A 23336-nucleotide genomic window follows, 5' to 3' on the forward strand; every position below is an offset into this window, starting at 1 on the left:
TTTAATTATCAATTTTCAGAGTAATGAGCTGTACCCTGGCTCCACTTGGTCTTAGTCAACCTACAAGACTCCAAGTATGCCATATTCATCATTGTACTGACCATGAATATTAATGAGCATGCAGCCACTGAACTCACTGCTCTCTAAAAAACCTGTTTCCTGATTCTATTAAGCTTCTCTTTATGTTGGAGGAGCATGCTAGAGGAAAACAAAGTAAAATAACTAAGTCATAACCAGTCTTAGTTAATGTTGTGAAACAGATGCCTCCCTGCTTCTCTGCTCAGCACACCACTTGATCATCCTCCTGAATTTTAAGCTCCTTTAAAACACCACTTGATGGACAGCACCAAGAGCAAACCCTAATGTAAATTATGAACTTGGGGGTGATAATGGTTTGTGAATGTTAGTTCATCAATTATAGCAAATGCACCACTCTGGAAGCCATGTATCATAGAAGAGGCAGGGAGTATATGGGAAATCTTAGTATGTTCTGCTCAATATTTCTGTGAACATAAAACTGATAAAAAAAAATAAATAAATTCTATCCAAATAAATCAAAAGCACCACTTGGCTGCCAGAGCTGTCTGTACCATCACCCCTTTTAAACCTGCTTCATTATGTGATGCCTGATGCCTCCAATTTACTCCTCTTCACAAATGGGTACAAATTCTCATAATATCCACTTCCTTCTTTCAATTGTCAACCTCATATAAGTTAACGCACAATGGGGTTTTAGAATGGAGTACTGAAGAAACACGATGCTATCACCTTAAAAGTATTCTAAATAGGGAACATGGTTGGTGCTGACCAGGATGAAATATTTCCAAAGTCCTTTGTTATTACACTTTCACCTCACATTGTAATTATAACTTGTCTTTGTTTTGCCCTCAACTAGATTATGAGCTTCTCAAGGGTAGGATTTATCTTATTCATCTTTGTATCTTCTAGCACCTAGCTGGTTCCTGATCCATAGTGGGTGCTCAGTAAATATTCTGAATGAGAAGAATAAGTGAAATATTTCCACATAATGAAAGCAAATGCTGTGTATTATATACATACATACACCAGAGTTCGGGATGGGAAATAAGAAAGGAGCATCTACCTTTGATACCTCAGTCACAGCAAGTGTAGGCGTTGAAGAAGAAAAGAGCAGAAATGGAATGGTACCTCCAAGTGTCTGCACCTGTTTACTAACTGAGCAGATGAATTATATCTATCAAAAGAAGATGGTATTTAGTACCATATGTGCATTTATTTAAAGAAAAATGTCTTCACATCAGCTAGCATGCTAATCATTGAACACATTTGTAAAAATCCAAAGTAATGATATACCATTTCCTTACCTTTATTATTTCTCCCAATCCCCTGGAGTACGCAATCCTATAAGACAGCAACCAAAAGAGGTGTGAGAAAATTAATCATACTAAGTCTTAGCATTTGATTTCCTTTTTTCCTGTACTACCTTTACCAAAACATTTTGAACCTAATCCATTTTCATATTTCCCCTGAACAGGAAGATATTTTTTGGAGATTTTTAATTTAAGAGATACCTAATATTTTTTGCCAAATCTCCTTTCATCGAAGTAGAGGTACACTGTGTAATGTTCACTTTCAATGACAGAGAAATATAGCCAATAGTGCCTAAATGAAGTTTATTGCAATTTCTAGATGTTTGAATTAGTATTGTGCCCAATACTTCATTTTTAATTGAGGTTGAATTCAAACTAAATGCAAACTTTTGTTGAATATACTAATCCATACAAACCTACACATTCAATTTAGCACCCAAGAAAGTATGACAGGTATAAGATCATACTAAAGAGATTGTTACTGTTACGCTTAACTGTGCAGGAATGCTGCTTCGCCTTGTGTGTGTGTACACTTAGATCCGTAAAAAATAATCTTTAATGTCACTTTGAGTTGAAAACAAATATTTTTATCTGACCATGCCCTAATAATACAAATATACAATATTCCAAATATTATTTAATCTCCTACAGCTCAGTTTTATACAACAAATATTTGTGGATCTTAACTTTCAGATCTGTGTAACTTATTTCTTCCCACTATACTTCCAATTCACTAGTGAATCACCCTACAGCAGCCTTCACTGCAAGCTATAGAAACAAAATACAGTCTGTTCCCCTCAGCAGTTTTTCCCTTCTGTCTGTGGTACCAGGGGGTACCAGAGCTCTGTCTTAGCATCTACCAGACTAAGATTTGCCTCCTTTCTCCATACCAGACCTTTTCTGTATATTTTTTTCTTTATTTCATCAGAGTAAAGCAAAAATTGCAAGTAATCATGAAAAAGATCAAAAGATTACACTTTCCCTTTAATCCCTATCTAATCCAATGCCATGTTTTTTTTTTTTTTTTAATGTTATTAGAAAATTTAAAATTGGGCAGCTCGGGTGGCTCAGTGGTTTAGTGGTTTAGCACCGCCTTCAGCCTAGGGTTTGATCCCGGGGACCCCGGATCGAGTCCCATGTCAGGTTCCCTGCATGGAGCCTGCTTCTCCCTCTGCCTGTGTCTCTACCTCTCTGTGTCTCTCTCATGAATAAATAAATAAAATCTTTAAAAAAAAAAAAGAACATTTAAAATTACTGTGGCTGACATTATATCTCTGTTGATTATCTCTGGCTGACTGCATTATATCTCTGTTGGACAGTATTGATGTAGACTGACTCTACCCAGAATCTTGAACTTTAGCACTTATCAATTAATTTGGGGGAACATAGGGCAAAAGAACTGCCTACAACTCGTAGCTGAGCCTACATGAATACAAACCTTCCTGGGCAATATTCCATGTAAGGAGATGGGAGTTGTTCTCACCTCTTTTTATTACTTTTCATGAAAAAGAAACTATGACCCCATTATGACAGCCTATCATTCAGTTACATCAGCTTGGGCATAGAGAGGTGGAACAGGCTTCTTTAGAAGCAAAAAAAAGCAAATGAGTATCCTAAACAAGGAGGAAGGTTCTGTAGGAATTCTGCCAAAGTCACATCTGTTCCTCCTTGACACAGGTCTAATCTGTGGCCAGAGAAGGATAGACCAGCTCTCTAGTCAGTCAATGGCACCCATTTCTATTAGAAGCAAAAATGGTTACATAATGATGCTAAAAAAAAAAAACAAAAAACAAACAACAACAACAACAAAAAAAAAAACCACACAGGCCTCCATCAAAAGGGATTTTTTCTAAGTGTCTTCCATAAAAGACTCCTTGACTTCTCAGACCAAAGAAGCTAACACTATATCATCTATGCACTGGGCTCTAAATATTTTGGTGAAGAGAACACAGTGCATCCTTTTTCAGAGGTTTCCAAAAATAGCTAATTATCAAGATTACCTGGGAGAGCTTTACAAAAATCACAAATCCCCTCAGTAAAGATCTCTAGGAATGAATTAATATGAACCAATGGCCAGAACCTGAATGGTAGTCACCTTTCATTCTGGGCAAAGAAAAATTCTTAAGAGAATAAAATGAGAGGCCAGTTCTGTCTCTTGATTCTCTGGTAAGTTCTTTGTTTATATGCTGTGGAGGGAAAGAAGGGTGGGATGAAACATTGTGCTAAGAACTAAAATCAGGACATATGTTGCGGAAGATATACACTACAGAATGATTCATGGATTGTACTCAGCAAGCCTGTAGTATATAATATATCCAAACAGTATTAATTGCCAGATATACTTAGACATAAAGTCCATGTGTTGTTCTCACAGTGTTTTAAAAACACACTAGTGCACATTATGAGTCTTAAAATCAATGCTTGGGGATATAATATATCTGGGAGACATCAGAAATTTGTCAAACAAAGGGCAGAAAACTGGAATACATGGTAGACTATGTCTTTACCCACTAGCTGTCTTCTTCTCACTGTGAAAATGTCCCTCTCTGATCCATGTGATATGGAAAGAAGTATCAATTACAGAGCCTTTTCTGATAGTTAGCCACAAGAGTAAGTGACACAAGTCCTGCCAATCTTGATCTTCCAAACTGTAGTTGGCTCAAGGACAAGATCAAATCTGCAGTAGAGTCAACTGTTGACTTGTTTCTCTTCTCTCTGGCACTGTGACCTGAGAAAATCTTGAAGCCTAGAGCTCTTCCACAAATGTTTACTCTTTCCCAGTTAAACACCAGCCATAGATTGGTATGATTGGCCTGAGCCCTAGCTTCAGAGATGGACCCAAAGGGGCATAAGTGTAACCTGATCATTCTGGCCACAATGACTGATCCCAGCAGAACGTGCAGTATTTCTCTTCGACAGCTGAGGGCTCCTCTTATCCTGAAGAGTAGGATGTACCTATGTGATACTTAAAGCTGCTGTGACCATTTCACTACTAGCAAGAGAATGTAGTGGAGGTGAAGGAGGATAGAGCCAAACAAAATAGAGACATGGTGATAGAGCCATGATCAAGTCTCACTCAAGCTCTATCAACCTCCAAAATGTAACACTTGGTTTTGTAAACCATGTAAGTACTTTGTTATTTAAGTCAGTTTAATTATATTTTCTATTACTTGCTACTCAAAACTGACAAAGAGTTTGGTATTAAAAATGAAATACATAAAAAGTAGATTTGACTAAGGAAGAGGGCCAGCAGAGGGCAGCGTGGAGCCCAATGTTCCAGCATGGAGGTCCGTGATCCTTAACTAAAGGCAAAGTGTCAACTGCCTTTTATGGCCTTAATTGCACAGTGGTTTTCCTCACAGTAGAGAACCTTTCCCCTGTACCCACATCTCTATCAAAAGTAGAAAAATAGGGGCGCCTGGGTGGCTCAGTGGCTGAGCATCTGCTTTTGGCTCAGGGAGTGATGCCGGAGTCCTGGGATCCAGTTCCCCATCCGGATCCCTGTAGGGAGCCTGCTTCTCCCTCTGCCTACGTCTCTGCCTCTCTATGTCTTGCATGAATAAATAAATAAAATCTTTGTTTTTAAAGCAGCAAAATAGAAGATAGAGGACAGTACTACTGGTTTTAAGAAAGAGAGAGGGGGATCTCTGGGCTTGGTTTATTCATACACATTATGGTCTGATCTCTATAGGCATTTGAGTTTACAAAGCCTGGAGCAGCTCTACATGGGACCGCAGGTGGGGTGTTTGTGTGTGGAGGAGGACAGAGGTCAAGGAGGGGTAGAGAGTTGAACTACATTGTCCCTGATGTCCTAGAATTCTATAACTTAAAAATACACTATACTTCATAGCTCTCATTGTTTCCTTAGACTACATTTATTCCTTTTAGTCAATGAAGGCATGTCTAAAATTAGGAGGCTAGTATAACCAAGAGGCTATCATCATATCACATGAGTTTTAAAATTATTGTTAATAATATTTAACTGTTTCAAATATTCTCATTCTTGAACTTATATGGGTGCTACCAAAATAACTCATGCCACTTAGGATTCCAAATGATTTTCATTTATTACAATAACCCTGAACATTACTGTGTCAAAGTCACAAGAGTCATCAGGATTTTTATTAAAATGTTTTCAAATATAAGACCAACAAAGAAAACTGCATAAAATCTAGCTGACATCTGTTACTATAGAGTTTTTGCAAGATGGGAGAAAGCAAAGAGCAAGGAAATGTAGTTACTTGTATGTTTAACATCATAAACTTGAGGAACAGAGTACTAGGAAAAAGTCACTTAATTGTGTACTTCCTCCAAAAAAATAATTTTTAAAAAGTGATGTAATCAACTCTAAAACAATACACCAGAGGTAAAACAATTAGGGTTCTGTGTTGGAGTTGTGGGACTCTACAACCCTGTGACTCAGCTCTCTAACAGACTGCATTTCCAATACTTCTTACCTCCTGAGTCAGGACCAGCCTGAACCAATATTTTCTTAAGTGATCACCATCAAAATCATACCAGGCAAAACTCCGTGTGATTTTATGTGAAAGACAGTCTAAGATGGAACTGATATAAATTGATGCCTTCTCTTTGGTTGAAAAGAGTAAAGAGTGAGTAACGGTATGACCATAAAGAGGAGAGAGGGTCTTTTCCAAAGCTGAGCACAGCTCTGCATGATGAGTAGGAAGTGGGGAGCACAGCGGCAAGGAGTGGGACTCCCTAGCCTGAATCCATCTCCACCACTCACTACCTAGGAAACCCTGTACAAGTTACTTACCCTTGCTGACTCTCCTTTTTTCCCCATGTAAAATAGAGCTGGTAACAGCATCCCATGAAGTTGTAAAGATTACATGGGCTAATCAAGTTAGAACAGCATCTGGCACGTAATAGTTCTGCGTATATATTACTATGTCCCTAACATCTAAATGTTGACATTTTTCAAGACGCCTGGTGATATCAAGTTATATTATGGGTTTCTACAATTTGTTACATGTGGGTAATGCTGATCACTTTCTTAGAATTGGTTAACTTCTCCTGCTGACCTGGATTTTTGTTAGAAGATGGATAGAAGTGATTCCCTCGGCTATTTCTCTGCACCATTTCTTAAATGTCAGTTTCTGAAAATGTCTGAACAATGCCTGAATTTTACAGTTCCATGTATTAATTATTTTTGTTAAATGCCTTCATTATTAAACACATCAGCATAAGACACAATATAGTGCCTAATGGCCACATTGCCCTTTTGATTTATGACAAAACTCTCCTCAAGATGGTATAAGGCGATACTTCTTCAGGCATAGGGATTTTCCTGTGCAAACAGGATGTATGTCAAGGCTAAAAATTGGGTTACTGTGCAAATAGGGGAAAAGCAATGAGCACATTACTTATAAGCCTATTTTTAGTTCCACTGCCTTCCACACTGCTGCCAGAGTGATATCAGAAACACAGATGGGATTGTGTTATTCTACTGCTTAATAGTCTTCAAATGGCTCCTCACTGCCTAGAAAATATCCAAATTCCTTAAAAGCCCAAGGCTCTAAACAGTCTGGTCCCAATCTTCCCCTATAACCTCATCTCTACTCATTCCCTCCTCTATAGCCATGTTCTGACTTCTGAATATACCATGTACTTGCTTTTTTCTATCCTTTTACTTATGTGGCTCCCACAATTGCAATGCCTTCCTTATCCGGCATATCATAATCTACCAAGCTAAACTAATATGCTATCTATGTTATGCTTCATGGTTATTTCATCTCTTGCTGGCTCCAGGCAGAATTAATCATTTCCCTCTCTGACTTTGTAAAGGACTCATTTCAAGTACTAGGTTGGAGATACAATGTGAGGTCAAAACAGACATCCTCCCTGCCCCTCTTGGAACATGAAGTCTTATGGAAAGTATTAATGATATTTCACAAATATAAGTTAAACTATGATAAGAGGAAATGGTCTTATAAGATCATTTAGGCAACTTAAAAAAAAAAGAGAGGCTTTCCTGAAAAATCTGAAGAATAGCAGTACACTAGATGAAGAGAGGCAGAAAGGGTAATAAAATCATATGAAAGTCTCCATAAGCAGGAAAGATCATCAAAGTGCAAGAGCTGGAAGGTCAGGGTGGTAGAAATGGAAAGATCATTAAGAAGCCTACAGTTGATTGACCCTAGAGAATAACATAATAGTTTTTCTTTTCAACCCTTAACATACATTTATTCTAATTAATCCTTTTGTCTCTAGAAAAAGATAATATGAGATGGCAAAAAATTCAATACAGAATTTGTCAGAATTTCAATATCCTCTTACCACTAATTCTTAGTAAGATGGTGAAACATTCTCTGAAGACTACTTACTGCATTCACAAATAATTTCTTTATTCTTGGGGCATCTGGATGGCTCAGTCGGTTAAGCATCTGACTCTTGATTTCGGCTCAGGTCATGATCTCAGGGTCATGAGATCGAGTCCCACATTGGGCTCTGCGCTCAGTGGGAGAGTCTGCTTAAGATTCTCTCTTTCCCTTTCCCTCTGCACCTCCCCCCACCTCTCTCTCTAAAATAAAAAATAAATAAATCTTTAAAAAAAATTTCTCTGTTCTTTGTAATTCCTTATATACTGCCCCTGACTGTTCATGACTTAACAAAAGCTGTGCTCAGCACCAGAGGCTCTCATTGCTCAGAAAATAAAGTAACAGCTTGTTTTCACTGGCAGGAGTAATTCAACACCCTTTTGCCAACAGCCACCACAAGTATTACCCCTGACACGTGTATCCTATATATCTGTAGAGGACAAATAAGCTAGAGAAAATTAACTGCCCCAAGTTTACTCCACGTTGCATTCTTCACAAGATTTCTAGTGCTGTTGGTCATAGAAAATCAAGTATATTGCTCTGAAAGTAAATTCTTAAAAAAAAAAAAAAATCCTGGAGAGATTGATTTGCCAGAGACTTCTCACAAGAACAATAAGGAGGATAGCCAACTCTCGGGGTTCATTACAAAAACAAGGGTTTTTCTGAATCATAGTTTGAGGGTACTTTGTGATTATTTCTTTTAGGAAAGACATATCTGAATCCTATGTGCATTACAAATACAGTTAGAAAAGGCAGGGATTTGATATTTATTCCACTTACTCATTCAACAGATTTTTATCAAGTATTTACCCTGGCTTCATCTCTATGACAATTACAGTCAGAAATGTTATGTATTTGTGATCTATGTATTTTATTTCCTTAACTCAGACAACTGAAGAACCACAGAAGACAAAGATTATTTTCTATAAGACCTGCTTATCAGTTTTATTTACTTGATCTTCAAATGCATACATATCAAATATTAATTTCCATTTTGTGATTGAGAACACTAGCATTCTATAATTAATTTTAGTGATGATCCCAGAAATAATAGCTGGATCAATAGAAATTGTAAAGATGAGTCCAGAATCAAAGCCCTTCATCACTTTTGATAGAATCAGAACAAAATTTTCCATTCTGTTTACATGAAGTAGGTTATAGAGTAAAGCAAAATGTAAGTGGTCCCTCTCAATTCTAAAATTAGGTTTTTTTGTGTCTTTACTTAATGCTTTTGTTGGAGCTGGAGCTTCTCTCTAACCATTCATTTTTCTTTTTTTTTTTTTTTAAATATATCTTTTTTTTTTTTAATTTTTTATGATAGTCACAGAGAGAGAGAGAGAGAGAGAGAGAGGTAGAGGGAGAAGCAGGCTCCATGCACCAGGAGCCCGATGTGGGATTCGATCCCAGGTCTCTAGGATCGCGCCCTGGGCCAAAGGCAGGCGCCAAACCGCTGCGCCACCCAGGGATCCCCTCTCTAACCATTCAGGACAAGAAGTCTCAAAGCTTAAATCTTGAGGGCAGGGGGGAGATGGAGTCATGCCAGACAGTGCCGTGTCCAATATTTGCTGGCAACTCTGCTTATTACTACAAAAGGAGCCATCACCTGTTTGCTCACAAGCAGACAGGCCTCAACTAGACACAAATGCATTGTTACAACATCTCCTACTAAGTTCAACACCATGTTCTCTCTGTTCTTTTTAAAGGGAACCTTATAGGACTGTTGCCTGGATACCAAGACTCCAACTTGTATTGCAATAGTTCATACTTCTGTCTCCATCTGTCAGGTATTTAAGTCTTTACAATATCAAACACTCAACCTAGAATTTATAATCATAGGGAAACTAAATTCCCTCCAAATAGAAGCAAGAGAGATGGTGGTTTCTTTTTTTCCCCCCACTAAATCACAGTTTTACAAATAGTTGTCTTTGTGATTTGAGGCAACACAAATTCCTCAGTATTTTATTTTCAACCAAGGGTTACCCTGCTTCTTGTGTTTGTGTGTGTTTAGATTAACTTTTCGAAAATAGCGCATTTGCAAAAAGAAAAAAATTTCTTTTAAAAACCAGATCCTTAAGAACTTTAAAATTCTTATGGATAGAAGATGTAAAGAAACTGAAAACTGACATTTAAAATCTACAAAAATATTTCATCTTACAAGATATAGTAACTTATTCTCTTCTGAGACGTGCTAATTTCTTTGTTCTTACAACTGAATGACCACACTTACCCATACAAATAAAGAACAAAATGAATCCACTCTCTTTGGGGGACAAGTCTGAAGCCCCATAAACCCTTATGCTGGCATTAATGAACGAGCAACTAGCAGTTGGATTTCTGCTATAAGCTGGATGGGGTCTCTGCAGATACTGTTGTTTTGTTGGGCAGCCAAAGGAGCTGAGAAAAATGTTTTCCTTTGAAATTTAGTGTGCAGTCTGCCTAAAAATTGCCCTTGGTTTATGTGAGGAAGTTGTATTCTTGTTTGGGCAGAAACTCTTAGACGAGATGAGGAGGTAAAACCAAGAAACCTGGGAAGAGGCTTCTTCAAGTCAACTTGGAAAAAGGACGCAAAAGAAACTGGACAGAACCTGATGACTCTCAAGCAGGAACAGGCTATTAATGTTATCCTTGTGCTATTTCATATGAGACAACCCAGACTTTGAGTGATACACCAATTTCAGAGCATTATGTTCTGAGATAATTAACTTATTGAGGCCAGAGTATGAGGCCACAATCATATTCCTGCAAGTATGGTTGGGCATTTCCTTGAAGGCAGTGGATTTCCCACTATCAATCACTTGAGAAAAAGTAGTTCCAGAAGCAAGAGAGGAAACTCTTGGACTTTGGTGGGGGCAAAAATTTCTTACCCATTCCTTGCCTCTTGGCTATTTGTAATAAACCTATAAGTAAAAGATAAATTCTGTTGTTTTCCTGGTAATAGGAATCAAGCCATTACCAACTACGTGGAAACAGGCTGGGGAAAAACCATATTTATACTAAAGCTAAGCTTGTGAGTCCTGGTAAGACTTCCTAGTAGAAGAAGTCTGGATCTATGTAATCTGAAAGTCATCCCACCCAGTTAGCATTTGTACATGTTTTTGTCTGTCTAAACTGCCTTTTGATTATATCCAAACATAGTAAAACCTAGTTAAAGGTTACAGCCTGATGGATGACTTCCAGAATGGTAGAGTAAGAACCTCCTGAAAATCTGCTATTCTCTAAACACAATGAGAACACTGGCAAAAATTATCAAAACTTATTCAGAACTCTGGAAATTAACTAAAGACTTGCAACAATCCAAGGAGTTTTATTCAAGAAAAATGGCTGAATCTCAGAATGAACTGTGGGTTTTGTGGCACTTTAACTTGCATTAATCCTGTCTGCCTCTTGCCAGCTCTATGATACCCTTGAGAAACCATAGCCTAGGCTGTTGGTTGTTGGTATTTACAACAGCTGTAAGCACCAACAGCCTAGCAGCCACTGGCAGGAGGAGACCGTACTTGAACCTCCTCAATAGCCTCATCCCCAGAAAACTGTCATGATTTGACTTATCTGGAAGCACACGGAAAAGCTTCATCTTCAAGGCTGGTCTTGTTTGGCCTATGAGAGAGGCTCTATCCCTAAGGTACTTGATAAAACATCACAGCTTCCCAGGCAGCATGTCCAGTTTGGAAGAACAAGAAGATGACCACAAGACTTGTAAGGAAAAATTAGGGAATGAAATATCCACAGCAAGCTCTGGAAAACTTCTATATATTTCTGGGATTCTAGAAGGTCATATCCACACTCAGGAGCTATGTGCATGCCCAGGAAAGGCTTGAGAAGACCCTAATCTTTCAATCTGACATACTTTGAGGCTATTCATAAGCAGGAAGTAAAGGTTAGGACAGAGTTGTAAACTGCCTACTGAAGTACTGACTTTATGCCCCAATGCACATTCAGAGTTCCTCAGCAAAGGCTGACTTTCTGTCTCAAGGAACTTAAATCTCTGTCTCCTCCTTAGCTGACCACTAAGAAAATCAACCAGAGATTTCAGTGGCTGCAAATGACCAAGAATACAGACCACAGAATTAACCTAAGAAAGTAACTAAACAAGCAAACAGTATAACAAAAGGAAAGGGTGACAATCTGATTTTTAGGGTCACGTTATATTAAGTGCTCCATTTTCCACAAAAAAAAAATTTATAAAACAGGCATTAACACACATAAACTCACACACACACACACACACACACTTCAGGAAATTATAGCCCACATACAGGAAAACCAAGTCAATAAAAGCTGTCCCTGATAAGATTCGGGCATTGGGCTTACTAGACAAACACTTTAAATCTCCTATTATAAATATTTTTTTAAAAACTAAAGGAAACCGTGTTTAAAATACGAAAGGAAAGTATGAGAACAATATTTTATCAAATAGAGAATAAAGAATAAGGAAAAATCAAGTAAAAATTCTGGGGTTGAAAGGGTGATAGCTAAAATGAAAAATTCGGTAGAGAGCCTCAACAGCACATTTGAAGTGACAGAAGAAAGAATCTGAAAATTTTAAGTCAGGTTAAATAAGATTATTCAACCTGATGGACAGAAATGAAAAAGGATAAAGAAAAATAAATAGAGCTTCAGAGATCTATGGGTCATTATCAAATATATCAATGTCTGTATAATGAGAGCCCAGAAGGAGAAAAGGAGAATACTTGGAGAAATAATAGTCCAAAAGTGCCCAAATTTGATGAACACTATCAATATCCACATCTAAGATGCTTAACAAACCCAAGTAGAATTAAATTAAAAGATATCCAAAAAAATAAAAAAGTAAAAAAATAAAAATTTTTAAAAAGGGGGTGGGGGGAATCCCTGGGTGGCTCAGAGGTTTAGTGCCTGCCTTCAGCCCAGTGCATGATTCTGGAGTCCTGGGATCGAGTCCCACGTCGGGCTCCCTGCATGGAGCCTGCTTCTCCCTCTGCCTGTGTCTCTGCCTCTCCCTCCCTCTCTCTCTCTCTCACTCCCTCTCTCTCATGAATAAATAAAATCTTGAAAAAAAAAGATATCCTATGCACATTATACTCAAACTCCCCAAAAAACAAAGAGAATCCTGAAAGTAGCAAGAGAAAAGTGATTCCTTCCTTATATACAAAGATGCTCAACGAGATTAAGAGCTGACTTCTGGTCAAAAGCCATTGAGGCCAGAAAGAAATGAGGTGACATTCAAAGTGCTGAAAGAAAAAGACCTGTCCACCTTCACAACTATTCTTCAAAAGGAAGGAGAAATTTTAAGACATTCTCAGATAAACAAAAAATGAGAGAATAATTGCCAGCCAACTCATGGCCAATAACAACCCACCTTAGATTATTTATACATCATGGCCTAATGGTTGCCTTTATGTTTCCATCATTGCTCTTTTTATTTTAGACTTGAAACACGTGTATCTGTCTTTTATTCCAGACTAAAAATTGTGCTATAGCCCTGAACTTGTTTAGAATATATTTATACATCAATGGGAATTGATATATACTTATTAAACTTTAATGTAAGCAAGTATCAGATTTAAAAGTACGCTTTCTCCTATTTTGAATTAAAATGTGAATGTAACTCTGCCTGAGTCTAGAAGCATGCCAATAACATAATTTATCCTTTCCCTAAATTTTGTATCTAGGAGGTAAGAATCAAGAGGTGGAAAAGGGGACTAACTATAACCGTTTTCTAAAATTCACAACAAATTTTAGTTAACTCCTAACAGTCGATTAGGCTAATGCACTTCAAAAAAAAATGTTCATTATTTGAGAACTCTGAGTACAGACTCTGCTCATCTTTAACAAAGATGCTTTAAAAAAAAAAAAAGAATCAAGCACCATGTTCACCTGTGCATCTGAATGTGCCCAGCCTCAGTCCCATCATCTTTGACCATTGTTTTCAGATCAACTCATCTCCTACTCCTTGACTCCATGCCAGAAAATTCGTTGGACATGCTGTGGTCTTTTTAACTCAGTGGCTCCACTAACATAATCAGATTCTTCATCTTTTAAGACCAAAATATCCCTTCCTATATAAATTCTTTTCTGATATCCTGGGTAAATTGGTCACTTCCTCCTCCGCAGTTCCACTTCCACTTTTATTTTGTGTAAGAACTTACCACATTAGACAATAATTATCTGCTGCATGGATGCTACCATTAGACTCTGATCTCCTCCAGAAACAACACTTCTCATGGATCTCTGTATCCTTGACCCTCAACACAGTAACCAGGAGGGGCTCAGTGAGGATTGGCTCAATGAATTCTTTGAATAGGTAACTAATGAATTATAGGTATAAAAGCCTATAATGGAATAATTGGGGGTCCTTACCCTAACAGTTTCTAATACCAGCTACTTGCTAATAATGTGCTTTTTGATAATCCATCAATGTAAAAATCCCCTGCTCATTCATGACTACTATTCGTACAGAGGGGATGTGAGTAGTCAATGCTCACATCTAGGACACTTTACCTATGTTTTGCTTATTTGAATAAACATATGAAGCAGTACCCTTGAGAGACAATCAATGCTAACCTCAGCAACTTGACCGCTCATGTCAATCAATGCCCGATCAGTACCCTCACAAGTATTACAAATGGGCCCAGGTATGTCCGACTTTGAGGATGAATGCAGGTCTCCCAGGGAATGAGGTACACATGCTCAAGTACTTCTAAGCACCTGAATTAATCATTTAATGATTCTAAACACATATACTCTATTACATTGCACAACACTTGGCATATGGTAGACTATGTTACTATGGTGTGCTATGTTAATTACAGTGGTCTTGACTTAAACAATATAATTATCTCCTGCACCCTTCTCTACATTTTCCATTTCTATCCCTAATCAAAGGCGGGTTCTCTCTTTCAGCACATCTTTTCAGCAAGGAAATAAATTATTTTTCAGAATTATTTTCTATAGTTATTCCTCTTGAGATTAGTTCAGTTTGCATTGCCAGTACTCGATGCCTCAAATAGAAATCCTCTTAGTTTCCCATTTAGGAATTTGCACTGAAATAGGAACGAGTTTAATCTGATCCCACAGAAATAGTATCTTTTCATTGGGCTCACAGCCATTGTGAGCTCTCTTGAATTCACTCTCAAGATTTTGCTAAATGAGTTTTCTGCAAGACAATCATGAAACTGATTGTCTCCCAATTTTTCTCCAACTTTTTTCTTTTCTAAAATCATTAGTATTTATTTTTCCACAGTCAACTATCATTTACATTTCTCTCCCTGAGATGGACTCCTTGGCCTAAGGATCTGTCACAGATCCACACATATTATCTTCTCTTGGCCCACATTTAAATACTATGGAGTCACCTTTTTGTCTATGGCCAAGTAGAATTCAGCATAATCAAGAAATTGGAAAAAGAAGTGCTTCTTTACATTCCTGTTAATGATAGGTCATTTGGAAATAATTACACCTGATAGATGAGAAAAAATTCTAAACATATTTCTCTATGCGAAATCTTATATGAAGTCATGTGTGTAGAGTATTCAGGTTTTCCATGTGTGGGGGTTTTAAGAATATTTTATTTATTTATTTGACAGAGAGCACAAACAGGATGAGTCACAGGCAGAGGGAGAGGGAGAAGCAGGCTCCCACCAAGCAGGGAGCCAGATGCAAGACTCAATCCCAGGATCCTGGGATCAGGATCCGAGCCAAAGGCAGACACATAACTGACTGAGCCAGAATATCAGTTTTTAAAGTATTAGTTTGGACTGCTATAACAAAATACTACAAATTGAGTGCCTTAAAAAACACATTTCTTAGAGTTCTGGAGGCTGGGAAGTCCAAGATCAAGGCACCAGCAGATTCAGTTACAGAGGAGAGCCCTGTTCCTGACTGTCTGCTCACTGTGTTCTCACATGACATAGAGGGAGGGAGAGCAAGCCCTCTGGTGTCTCTTCTTATAAGAACACTAAACTGGGGCACCTTGGTGGCTTAGTCAGTTAAGCATCTGCCTTCAGCTCAGGTCGTGGTCCCAGGGTCCTAGGATCAAATCCTGAGTCAGCTGCCTGACCCACAGGGAGTCTGCTTCTCCCTCTGCCCATGCTCTCTTCTCCATCACATAAGCACTCTCTCTTAAATAAATAAAACCTTTATAAAGAAAACAAACCCAGGGAACTAATCATATCATAAAGGCTCTGCCCTCATGATCTATCTAAGCCTAAATATCTTCAAAAGGTTCTAGCTTCAAATACTGTTACATGGAGATTAGAGCTTCAAGACATGAACCTTGAGGGTATAAGGTATATAACTCCACCCATAGATTAACATAATCTTACAAAAAAAGAGTAAGTTAAAAAAAAATAAAAATAAAATAAAAAAGAGTAAGTTACAGTTCAAACTCAGCCAACTCATTCTTCCTTTATAGTGAATATCTTTATAAATCTCATTAAAATTTTGATCAAAATTTCTGAAATTGTAATTTTTTTAAAAAATTGCTAATATGACTAGTGACATTTGAGGAATGCATTTTATTGTAACTAATTCCCTTAGGCATTTTATAATTCATGGGGCTTTTCAGATATCACTGTTGAAAAATTTATAAGAATGGTTGAAATTAAAAGACTAACAATACAAAATAAAACGAAGACACAGAATAACTGGAATTCTTGTATATTGCTGGTGATATACTGAAATTGGTACTCATTTATATCATTTATAAGCGTAAACTGGGAAATGCTAGAAAGTCCATCAACAGTAGAATAGATTAAAAAATTGTGGTGTAATCATACAATAGAATACTGCATAGCAAGAAAGAGATATTAGAACTGATATCTAATAAATGAATCTTACAGACATAACCAATGAGCAAAAGTAGCTAGACAAAGGAGTATCAATTTTACTTATATGAATTTCAAAAACCGATGAAAACAATCACTGCTGATAAACATGAGAATAGTAGTCATCTTTGAGTGGGAAGAAGCATTGAGGGACTCTTCTGGGGCTAGATGTGCTCCATATCTTGATCTAGGTTTTGGTTACAGAAATATGTTATTAAAATTCCTCAGGTATATACTTAAGATACATGTACTTTATGGTATACATATCATTCTTTAATAAATATTTAAAATAATTTTAAAAGAGGATCTAAAAGTGTAATTAACCTGACACACATTATACTCATTAAATGCCTAAATAATGGTGAGCCATGTGTTCCTCAAAAGTTATTCACTACTTTGTCATCAACTTCTCCAAAAGATCCCCTTATGAAATTCCATACACACTGAAGCCCAATTATGACCTCAAGGCTCTCTGGGAGCCTTCATCTAACTATGGCAACAAGGTATTTTTCTTATAAAATTAGATTTTCACTTTGCCACTCAGCTTCAAAAATAAGTAACCCACTGAATAGCAATCTATACATAAAGTCTGTGTCCATATACAACTTAGATCATCCAAAATAGGGTGTTTGAGAGTAAAAAGAAATATCGTTAATAATTACTCAGGGACAACATTCTCAAACTAAGATTGTCTCGGATAAACTAGATGTATGGTCACATTTTGTACAAGTAGTAAAACTATAAAGAAAAGCAAGGAAAACATTAACCCAAATTTCAGGACTGTGATTAACTTGGACAAAAGTAAGGTTGCCATGAGGAAGAAACACAGGGATCTTGGAAGTTTCTCTCTCAATATACATATACAATAAACAGATATGTATAGAGATAGAGATATACACACACACATATATGTACATGTGTGTTGATCTACTCCTTTTAAAACTACATACATGCATTTATATACTCTCTATGCATAAAAATTCATAATACATTTTTTAAGTTATGATTAAAAGTAATCATAAAACCCAGAATTAAGGTAACAAGCATAGGTATAGTATTGGCTTATGCTTATCATTATGGTAAAAAGTTCAAGTCACTGATTGGTCTTTGGTTATACCTATTTTTTTTTTATAAGAAATAGGATTTATCAGTAGGCATGAATAAGCAGGGGGTAGTGTTAAGGTTCTCATGAGTCCAGCACCTGCCATTTGTCTAGGAGGCCATGATTAGGGATGTATTTGGGATGAGTCACTTTTCAGCTACCCTGTCTTCAAATTCATCAACATTATACTTAGTAAAGGCTTACTTCTCAGTGATGTCATTTTCTAGTGACCAGGGAACTTGAACTTGGTCCTGTATAGGGCCTCAACTACATATTCCTTGTTCTGCAGCTTAATATGGATGGACATAATGACTTGGTCAATATGGATGCTGGCCACTGTACCATAGGGCTTTCTGAAGGCACCTCACATACCTCTTTGTAGCCCATCAGTTCCAGCACAACATCTTGATATGGATGACGTAGAAGGGGTGGAGCCGAACTTGGATGTGAAAGCCATATTTACCATAACTTTTCACCGTGTACTTGTTGACACAGACAAAGGAAGCCTCCAGGGCTTCAAAAGAGAGCTGCTGATATTCACCTGACACCACATGGCCATGGTGTGGGCAATCATTCACTTCTGCCTTCTTCCATCTCAGGTTAAAGATGTAGCTCTTGGCATCAGGGACATCTCTGCAGAAGGGGGACTTTGGATATGATTTGTTCTTACAATATTGGTAACACTAGACATGGTAACACATCTGTGGGGGCCCAAAGGGAGAGAAGAGGTTATATCCACATTTTTTGTAATGTCTTTGTTTGGGAAGGAATTCCTTTACACAAAACCACCAGTTATTTGGGCTATAATTTTATTTTTTTTAAAAAAAAAACAAGTTTTAAATATTAAAGCAGGAGTAGTTCTTTGGGTATAAATATAAAGAAGCTTCAGTTTACAAACTACAGATACGTCATAGCACAGAGAGTCAGCTAACATTGGAAAATAGGATGTTGATTTTTCTCTTTCTCTTCGTTCTCTTTTCCTTGAAGATATCGGCATGGCCAGAGGCCAAAGATGTGACAGGATCAAGGAGGTAGCAATGTAGTTGGGATATTGATTTTATATAAGTAGTTGAGCAAGTAAATACATATATTGATCATAATAGGAGTCAGGCTCTCAATGAAATACAAGGCAATGTTAGCTGCTAGGGTAGAAAGAGCTCCTATTTTGGAGAATAGGAAAGCAAGCACACTGGGAGGTACAAATGTGACACAGTGTTCAGGGGCCATTTGAGGTTTATATTGGTTTCTTATTGCTGCTTTAACAAATTACCAATTACTTGGTAGCTTAGGACAACACAAATTTATTATCTTAAATGCTAGAAGTCAGAACTCTGAAATGGAGTTCACTGGGCTAAAATCAAGGTATCACCAAGGCCACACTCCTTCTGGAAGCTATAGGAGAAAATCTATTTCCTTGCATTTTTCGGCTTCTAGAGGCTGCCTACATTCTTTGATCATGATTCCCTTCCCCCACCTTCAAAGCCAGTAGTGTAGCATCAAATCTCTCTCTCTCTCTCTGACCTCTGTTTCCATTGTCACACCTCCTACTCGGCTTCTGCCTTGGTCATCACATCACCTTCTGTGAATCTGCTTTGAGACATGAGCATCTTAGGTGAGGAGGATTATTCAATCACACGCTAGGACTCTGACGTGAGAGCAATCGAAAAAAATTGTACTTTTCTACAGCTGCTAGGGGGGAAGCTGTAGGACTTGGTTTCACCAGGACTATACCCTATCAACCCTGGAGGGAGAAAGGGAAAGAAGGTAATTGTAGTGATGGATCTTAGAATCTTAAGTTGGATGGGAAAGGAAGAGAAGACCCGGGAGAGGGAAGATTGTTAATGAGATAAGGTCAATGGGCTAAAGGCCTCATGAGGTCAAAGAACTGCTGAAAGGGATGCCTACAATTGACTAGTGAATGCAAGGAGTAAAGGGATCCCTGGGTGGCGCAGCGGTTTGGCGCCTGCCTTTGGCCCAGGGCGCGATCCTGGAGACCCGGGATCGAATCCCACATCGGGCTCCCGGTGCATGGAGCCTGCTTCTCCCTCTGCCTGTGTCTCTGCGCCTCTCTCTCTCTGTGACTATCATAAATAAAAATAAAAAAAAAAAAAAGATTTCAGCAGTGTTCTTTCATGATGTGGATGAAGTCACACCATGAATGTGGTGTTAAGGTGTAACCACAGGAAAGGACAGCTGAGGTGAGACAAAAGAACATTTACTGGATGCAAGGGCATCACTTCCAATTATTCTAGGAAAGCTGTAAAAAGGAAACTCATTGAACCAAAGGGGTAAAGGTGACATCTGTCAACAAATGCAGCCCCATGGGACCAGGGTAAAAAAAATTTTTTTTTCATAACAAGCTTATTTTTCTAATCTTGCAGATTTGGCTTATTAGCAAAGCTAAAAAAAAAAAATCAGGTATTATTAGAAAATTAAAATTTTTCTGTGCTAAACCTTTTCATGAATTTCTATTAATCTGAGTTGGTGTAATGAGCTAAATTGTGTCCCCCAAAATTTATTTGTTGGAGCCCTAACCTCCACTACCTCTAAATGTGACTATATTTGGAGATTGTGCCTTTACAGAAGTGATTAAGTTAATGTAAGGCAGATAGACTGGGCTTTAATTCCATCTAAAGGGTGTCCTTATAAGAGGAGGAAATTTGAACACCCCAAAAGAGAAGACCACGGATGCACTATGCACAGAGAAAAGACCATGTAAGGACACAGTGAGTAGGCAAGCATTCATCTGCAAGTTGAGGAGAGAGGCTGCAGGAAACTCCAAACCTGACACCTCAGTTGTGGACCTCACAGGTTCCACAACTGTGAGGAAAATTCCTGTTGCTAAGCCATTTAGTCTGTGGTATTTTGTTATGGCAGCCCTAGCAAACTAATGTACCTAGTTTGTTTTAGAGATTATGATTTAGAAACTGCTCCTAATTTTAACACTACTTTAGGAAGTTTTTTTCTATCTGGAAGTTTTTTCCTTTTTAGGGTCTCAGGATTCATTCTATCTTCATCTTGAATTCTCTGAATCTTAATGAAGAGAGCACAGAGAAGTATTCATGTGACCGGAGGAGAGGTAGGTGGTGGCCTATTAACCATTGGCCACCAGACTTTGCTTCAATCTGCATGGATGCAGGCGTGGTACGCGGAGACTATGTTGTGAAATGCTCATCGGCAAGAACACACACCAAGTCTTTTCCATAGTCTGTGTCTGGAAAAGTTTGAGTGCAAGCTGGCAGTAATTTAAGAGCAATCTAGGAGTCCAAGTTCTTTCCTGCTTTCCTCTACCACATGTCTTCCTTGTGGCAACTGATTTTCCATTGGCAGGCAGACAGAAGTTTTGTCATATCTGAGTTAAGGTGTTCCTGCTAAAATATCCAGGAAAACAGCCGGGATAGAAGAGGAGGTTGTACAGGCCTAAGCAGCAAAAAGTGAAACATATAAATTAAATGTTCTATAAAAGATGACTTGACAAGATGACCCACATTGTACTACAAAGACATTAAGAGGCAATTTAATCTATTTGGAAATATTACAACAGGAACATAATGTCATTATGTAGTTCAACTTTTGCTTCTCAGCTACCATGACATTAATTTGTGGATACCTTTCTACTCTCTCTGACCTTGAAGTATTTATAGAAACCACCAAACTTTTGGCCACCGAGAAACTTGTGAAGTTCCCATAGGGGGGAAAAAAGAGTAGAAATTGGTCAGTAAACACAAGGTGAGAGTCTCTGTGTTATTTCCCATGCCACCAATCTGACTCATCATTGGCAGCAGAAATCTTTTGTAAGGATCTTCCCCTGGTGCAGTTAAAGCAGGCCACCTGCAGGGTTCACTGTGACAACCTTGAGCACAACATCTGAAGCACCTGTCAGCACACTCCATCTTTATAGAACCCCATGAGGCCTTCCCACTGTTCCCTCAGCTAATGCACCAGGTGCAGGGAAGATCTTATTTTCCAGAACATGTCTGGATGTTCCATTTGATGCCCAATAGGCTGGGTATAAATAGTAGCCCGCCACAAATGCTTTCCATTGCCAAAAATACATGGCAAGAGAAATGCCTCTGTTTGAATGCTTACAGCACAAAGGGATATGGGTATTTAAAAAAAAAAAAAGATTTATTTCTTCATGAGCAAGAGGAAGAGAGTGAGCAAACAGAGGGGAGAGAGAGAATCCTGAAGCAGATTCTGTACTAAGTATGGAGCCCGACACAGGGGCTCGATCCAAGGACCCTAAGATCATGACCTGAGCTGAAATCAAGAGTCAGCCTCTTACCTGACTGTGCCACCCAGGTGCCCTGTGTGCATGTATTTTTAAACAAACAACAGAGTTTTTTTTTAATTTTTATTTATTTATGATAGTCACACAGAGAGAGAGAGAGGCGGAGACATAGGCAGAGAGAGAAGCAGACTCCATGCACCAGGAGCCCGATATGGGATTCGATCCCGGGTCTCCAGGATCGCGCCCTGGGCCAAAGGCAGGCGCTAAACCGCTGCGCCACCCAGGGATCCCAACAAACAACAGAGTTAAAGGCATAATTATCACTCTTGCCTCCTTCACATTAGAGTCTCCTGCACTACAAGAGAACAACCAATCTTAACATATTGCATAAAATCATAGAACCCAAGCCCTTCATTTTACAAATGAAGTCCAAAGACAGTTCAATGTCTCATGGAAGGTCACAATAATTTCTTAATATTTGATCAAACATACTTGCTAGAAGTTTACAGGCCTCATGTCCCACAAGTTCTGATTCAGTGAGCCTGTGTAAATTTACATTTTATGTGTAAAATCTACATTTTAACAAGCATCGCTGGTAATTCTATGCAGATGAGACATGCTGGGATTACTAAAGCCAAGTCTCAGTCATTGGCCTCTCCAGTGGCAGCAAACTACCTGTGGCTTCAATAGCCCAAAGATCTCTGATTACGTATAGCTTCACAATAACATTCTTGTTTAAATCCTAAATCTTTGCAAGTCTTGTTGGGCCATGCTGTAGCATGGCTCACAGCCAACTAAAAAGTTTGTAATTATTTATTCAGAAAGCAGTAAAGAGATATGAATAAGAAATATTTTATTTATAAAAGTATGAAATCAGAGATAAAATAGTAAAATCAGCACTTGGAACACTGGACTAGCTATTAAAGCAAATGCCTTTTAAACAGACTAACTTGGAGTTGAAAAATGTTTCCCCTTCTTTCTCCAAATTCCCATATTTGACCAGTGTCAGCTGATCAGCATAAGAAGGGACAACATGTCAGGGAGAGGCAGAGGCTGCTGGTATGGGACAATGGAAGTACACCAACCAGGAGACGGGAGATGTGGCTATTGACTTCAGCTGTCCTACTAGGTAAATCAGGGTTTGATTTATTCTTTTGTTGACCGTCCAGACCAAGATTTGGCAAATATTTTCTGTAAAAGGTCAGATAGTAGGTATTTTAGGCTTTGCAGCCCATGATCTCTGTCACAACTATTCAACACAACTGTGGTAGTGAGAAAGCAGCCACACACAATAAGTAAATCAGTGACACAGCTATGTTTCTATAAAGCTTTTTTACAAAAACAGGAAGAGTGAAATGGAGCCCAAAGGCTGTGGTTTGCTAACCTGAGATCTGGATTTAACATGATAGATGAAATGTTAACATATATCAAATTTAAAGGCATATAATGCACTGTAGCCATCACATTGTAAAGAACACACACACACACACACACACACACACAAATTGAGGA

The 23336-nt window shown here is 38.2% G+C and overlaps 1 protein-coding gene and 1 pseudogene across 1 annotated transcript in view; both read right to left on the reverse strand.

Annotated features, from left to right (window-relative positions):
• Window positions 1-23336, reverse strand: part of LOC144306209 (uncharacterized) — an 87914-nt gene that overhangs the window by 26519 nt on the left and 38059 nt on the right. Inside the window, exon 2 of the mRNA XM_077885626.1 lies at window positions 1344-1380. Coding sequence (XP_077741752.1) covers window positions 1344-1380 — 37 coding nt within the window. The remainder of the gene's footprint in view (window positions 1-1343; window positions 1381-23336) is intronic.
• Window positions 17678-19200, reverse strand: LOC144305791 (large ribosomal subunit protein uL16-like; annotated as a pseudogene).

This window comes from Canis aureus, chromosome 36 (assembly GCF_053574225.1).
Source record: "Canis aureus isolate CA01 chromosome 36, VMU_Caureus_v.1.0, whole genome shotgun sequence".
Lineage (NCBI taxonomy): Eukaryota > Metazoa > Chordata > Mammalia > Carnivora > Canidae > Canis > Canis aureus.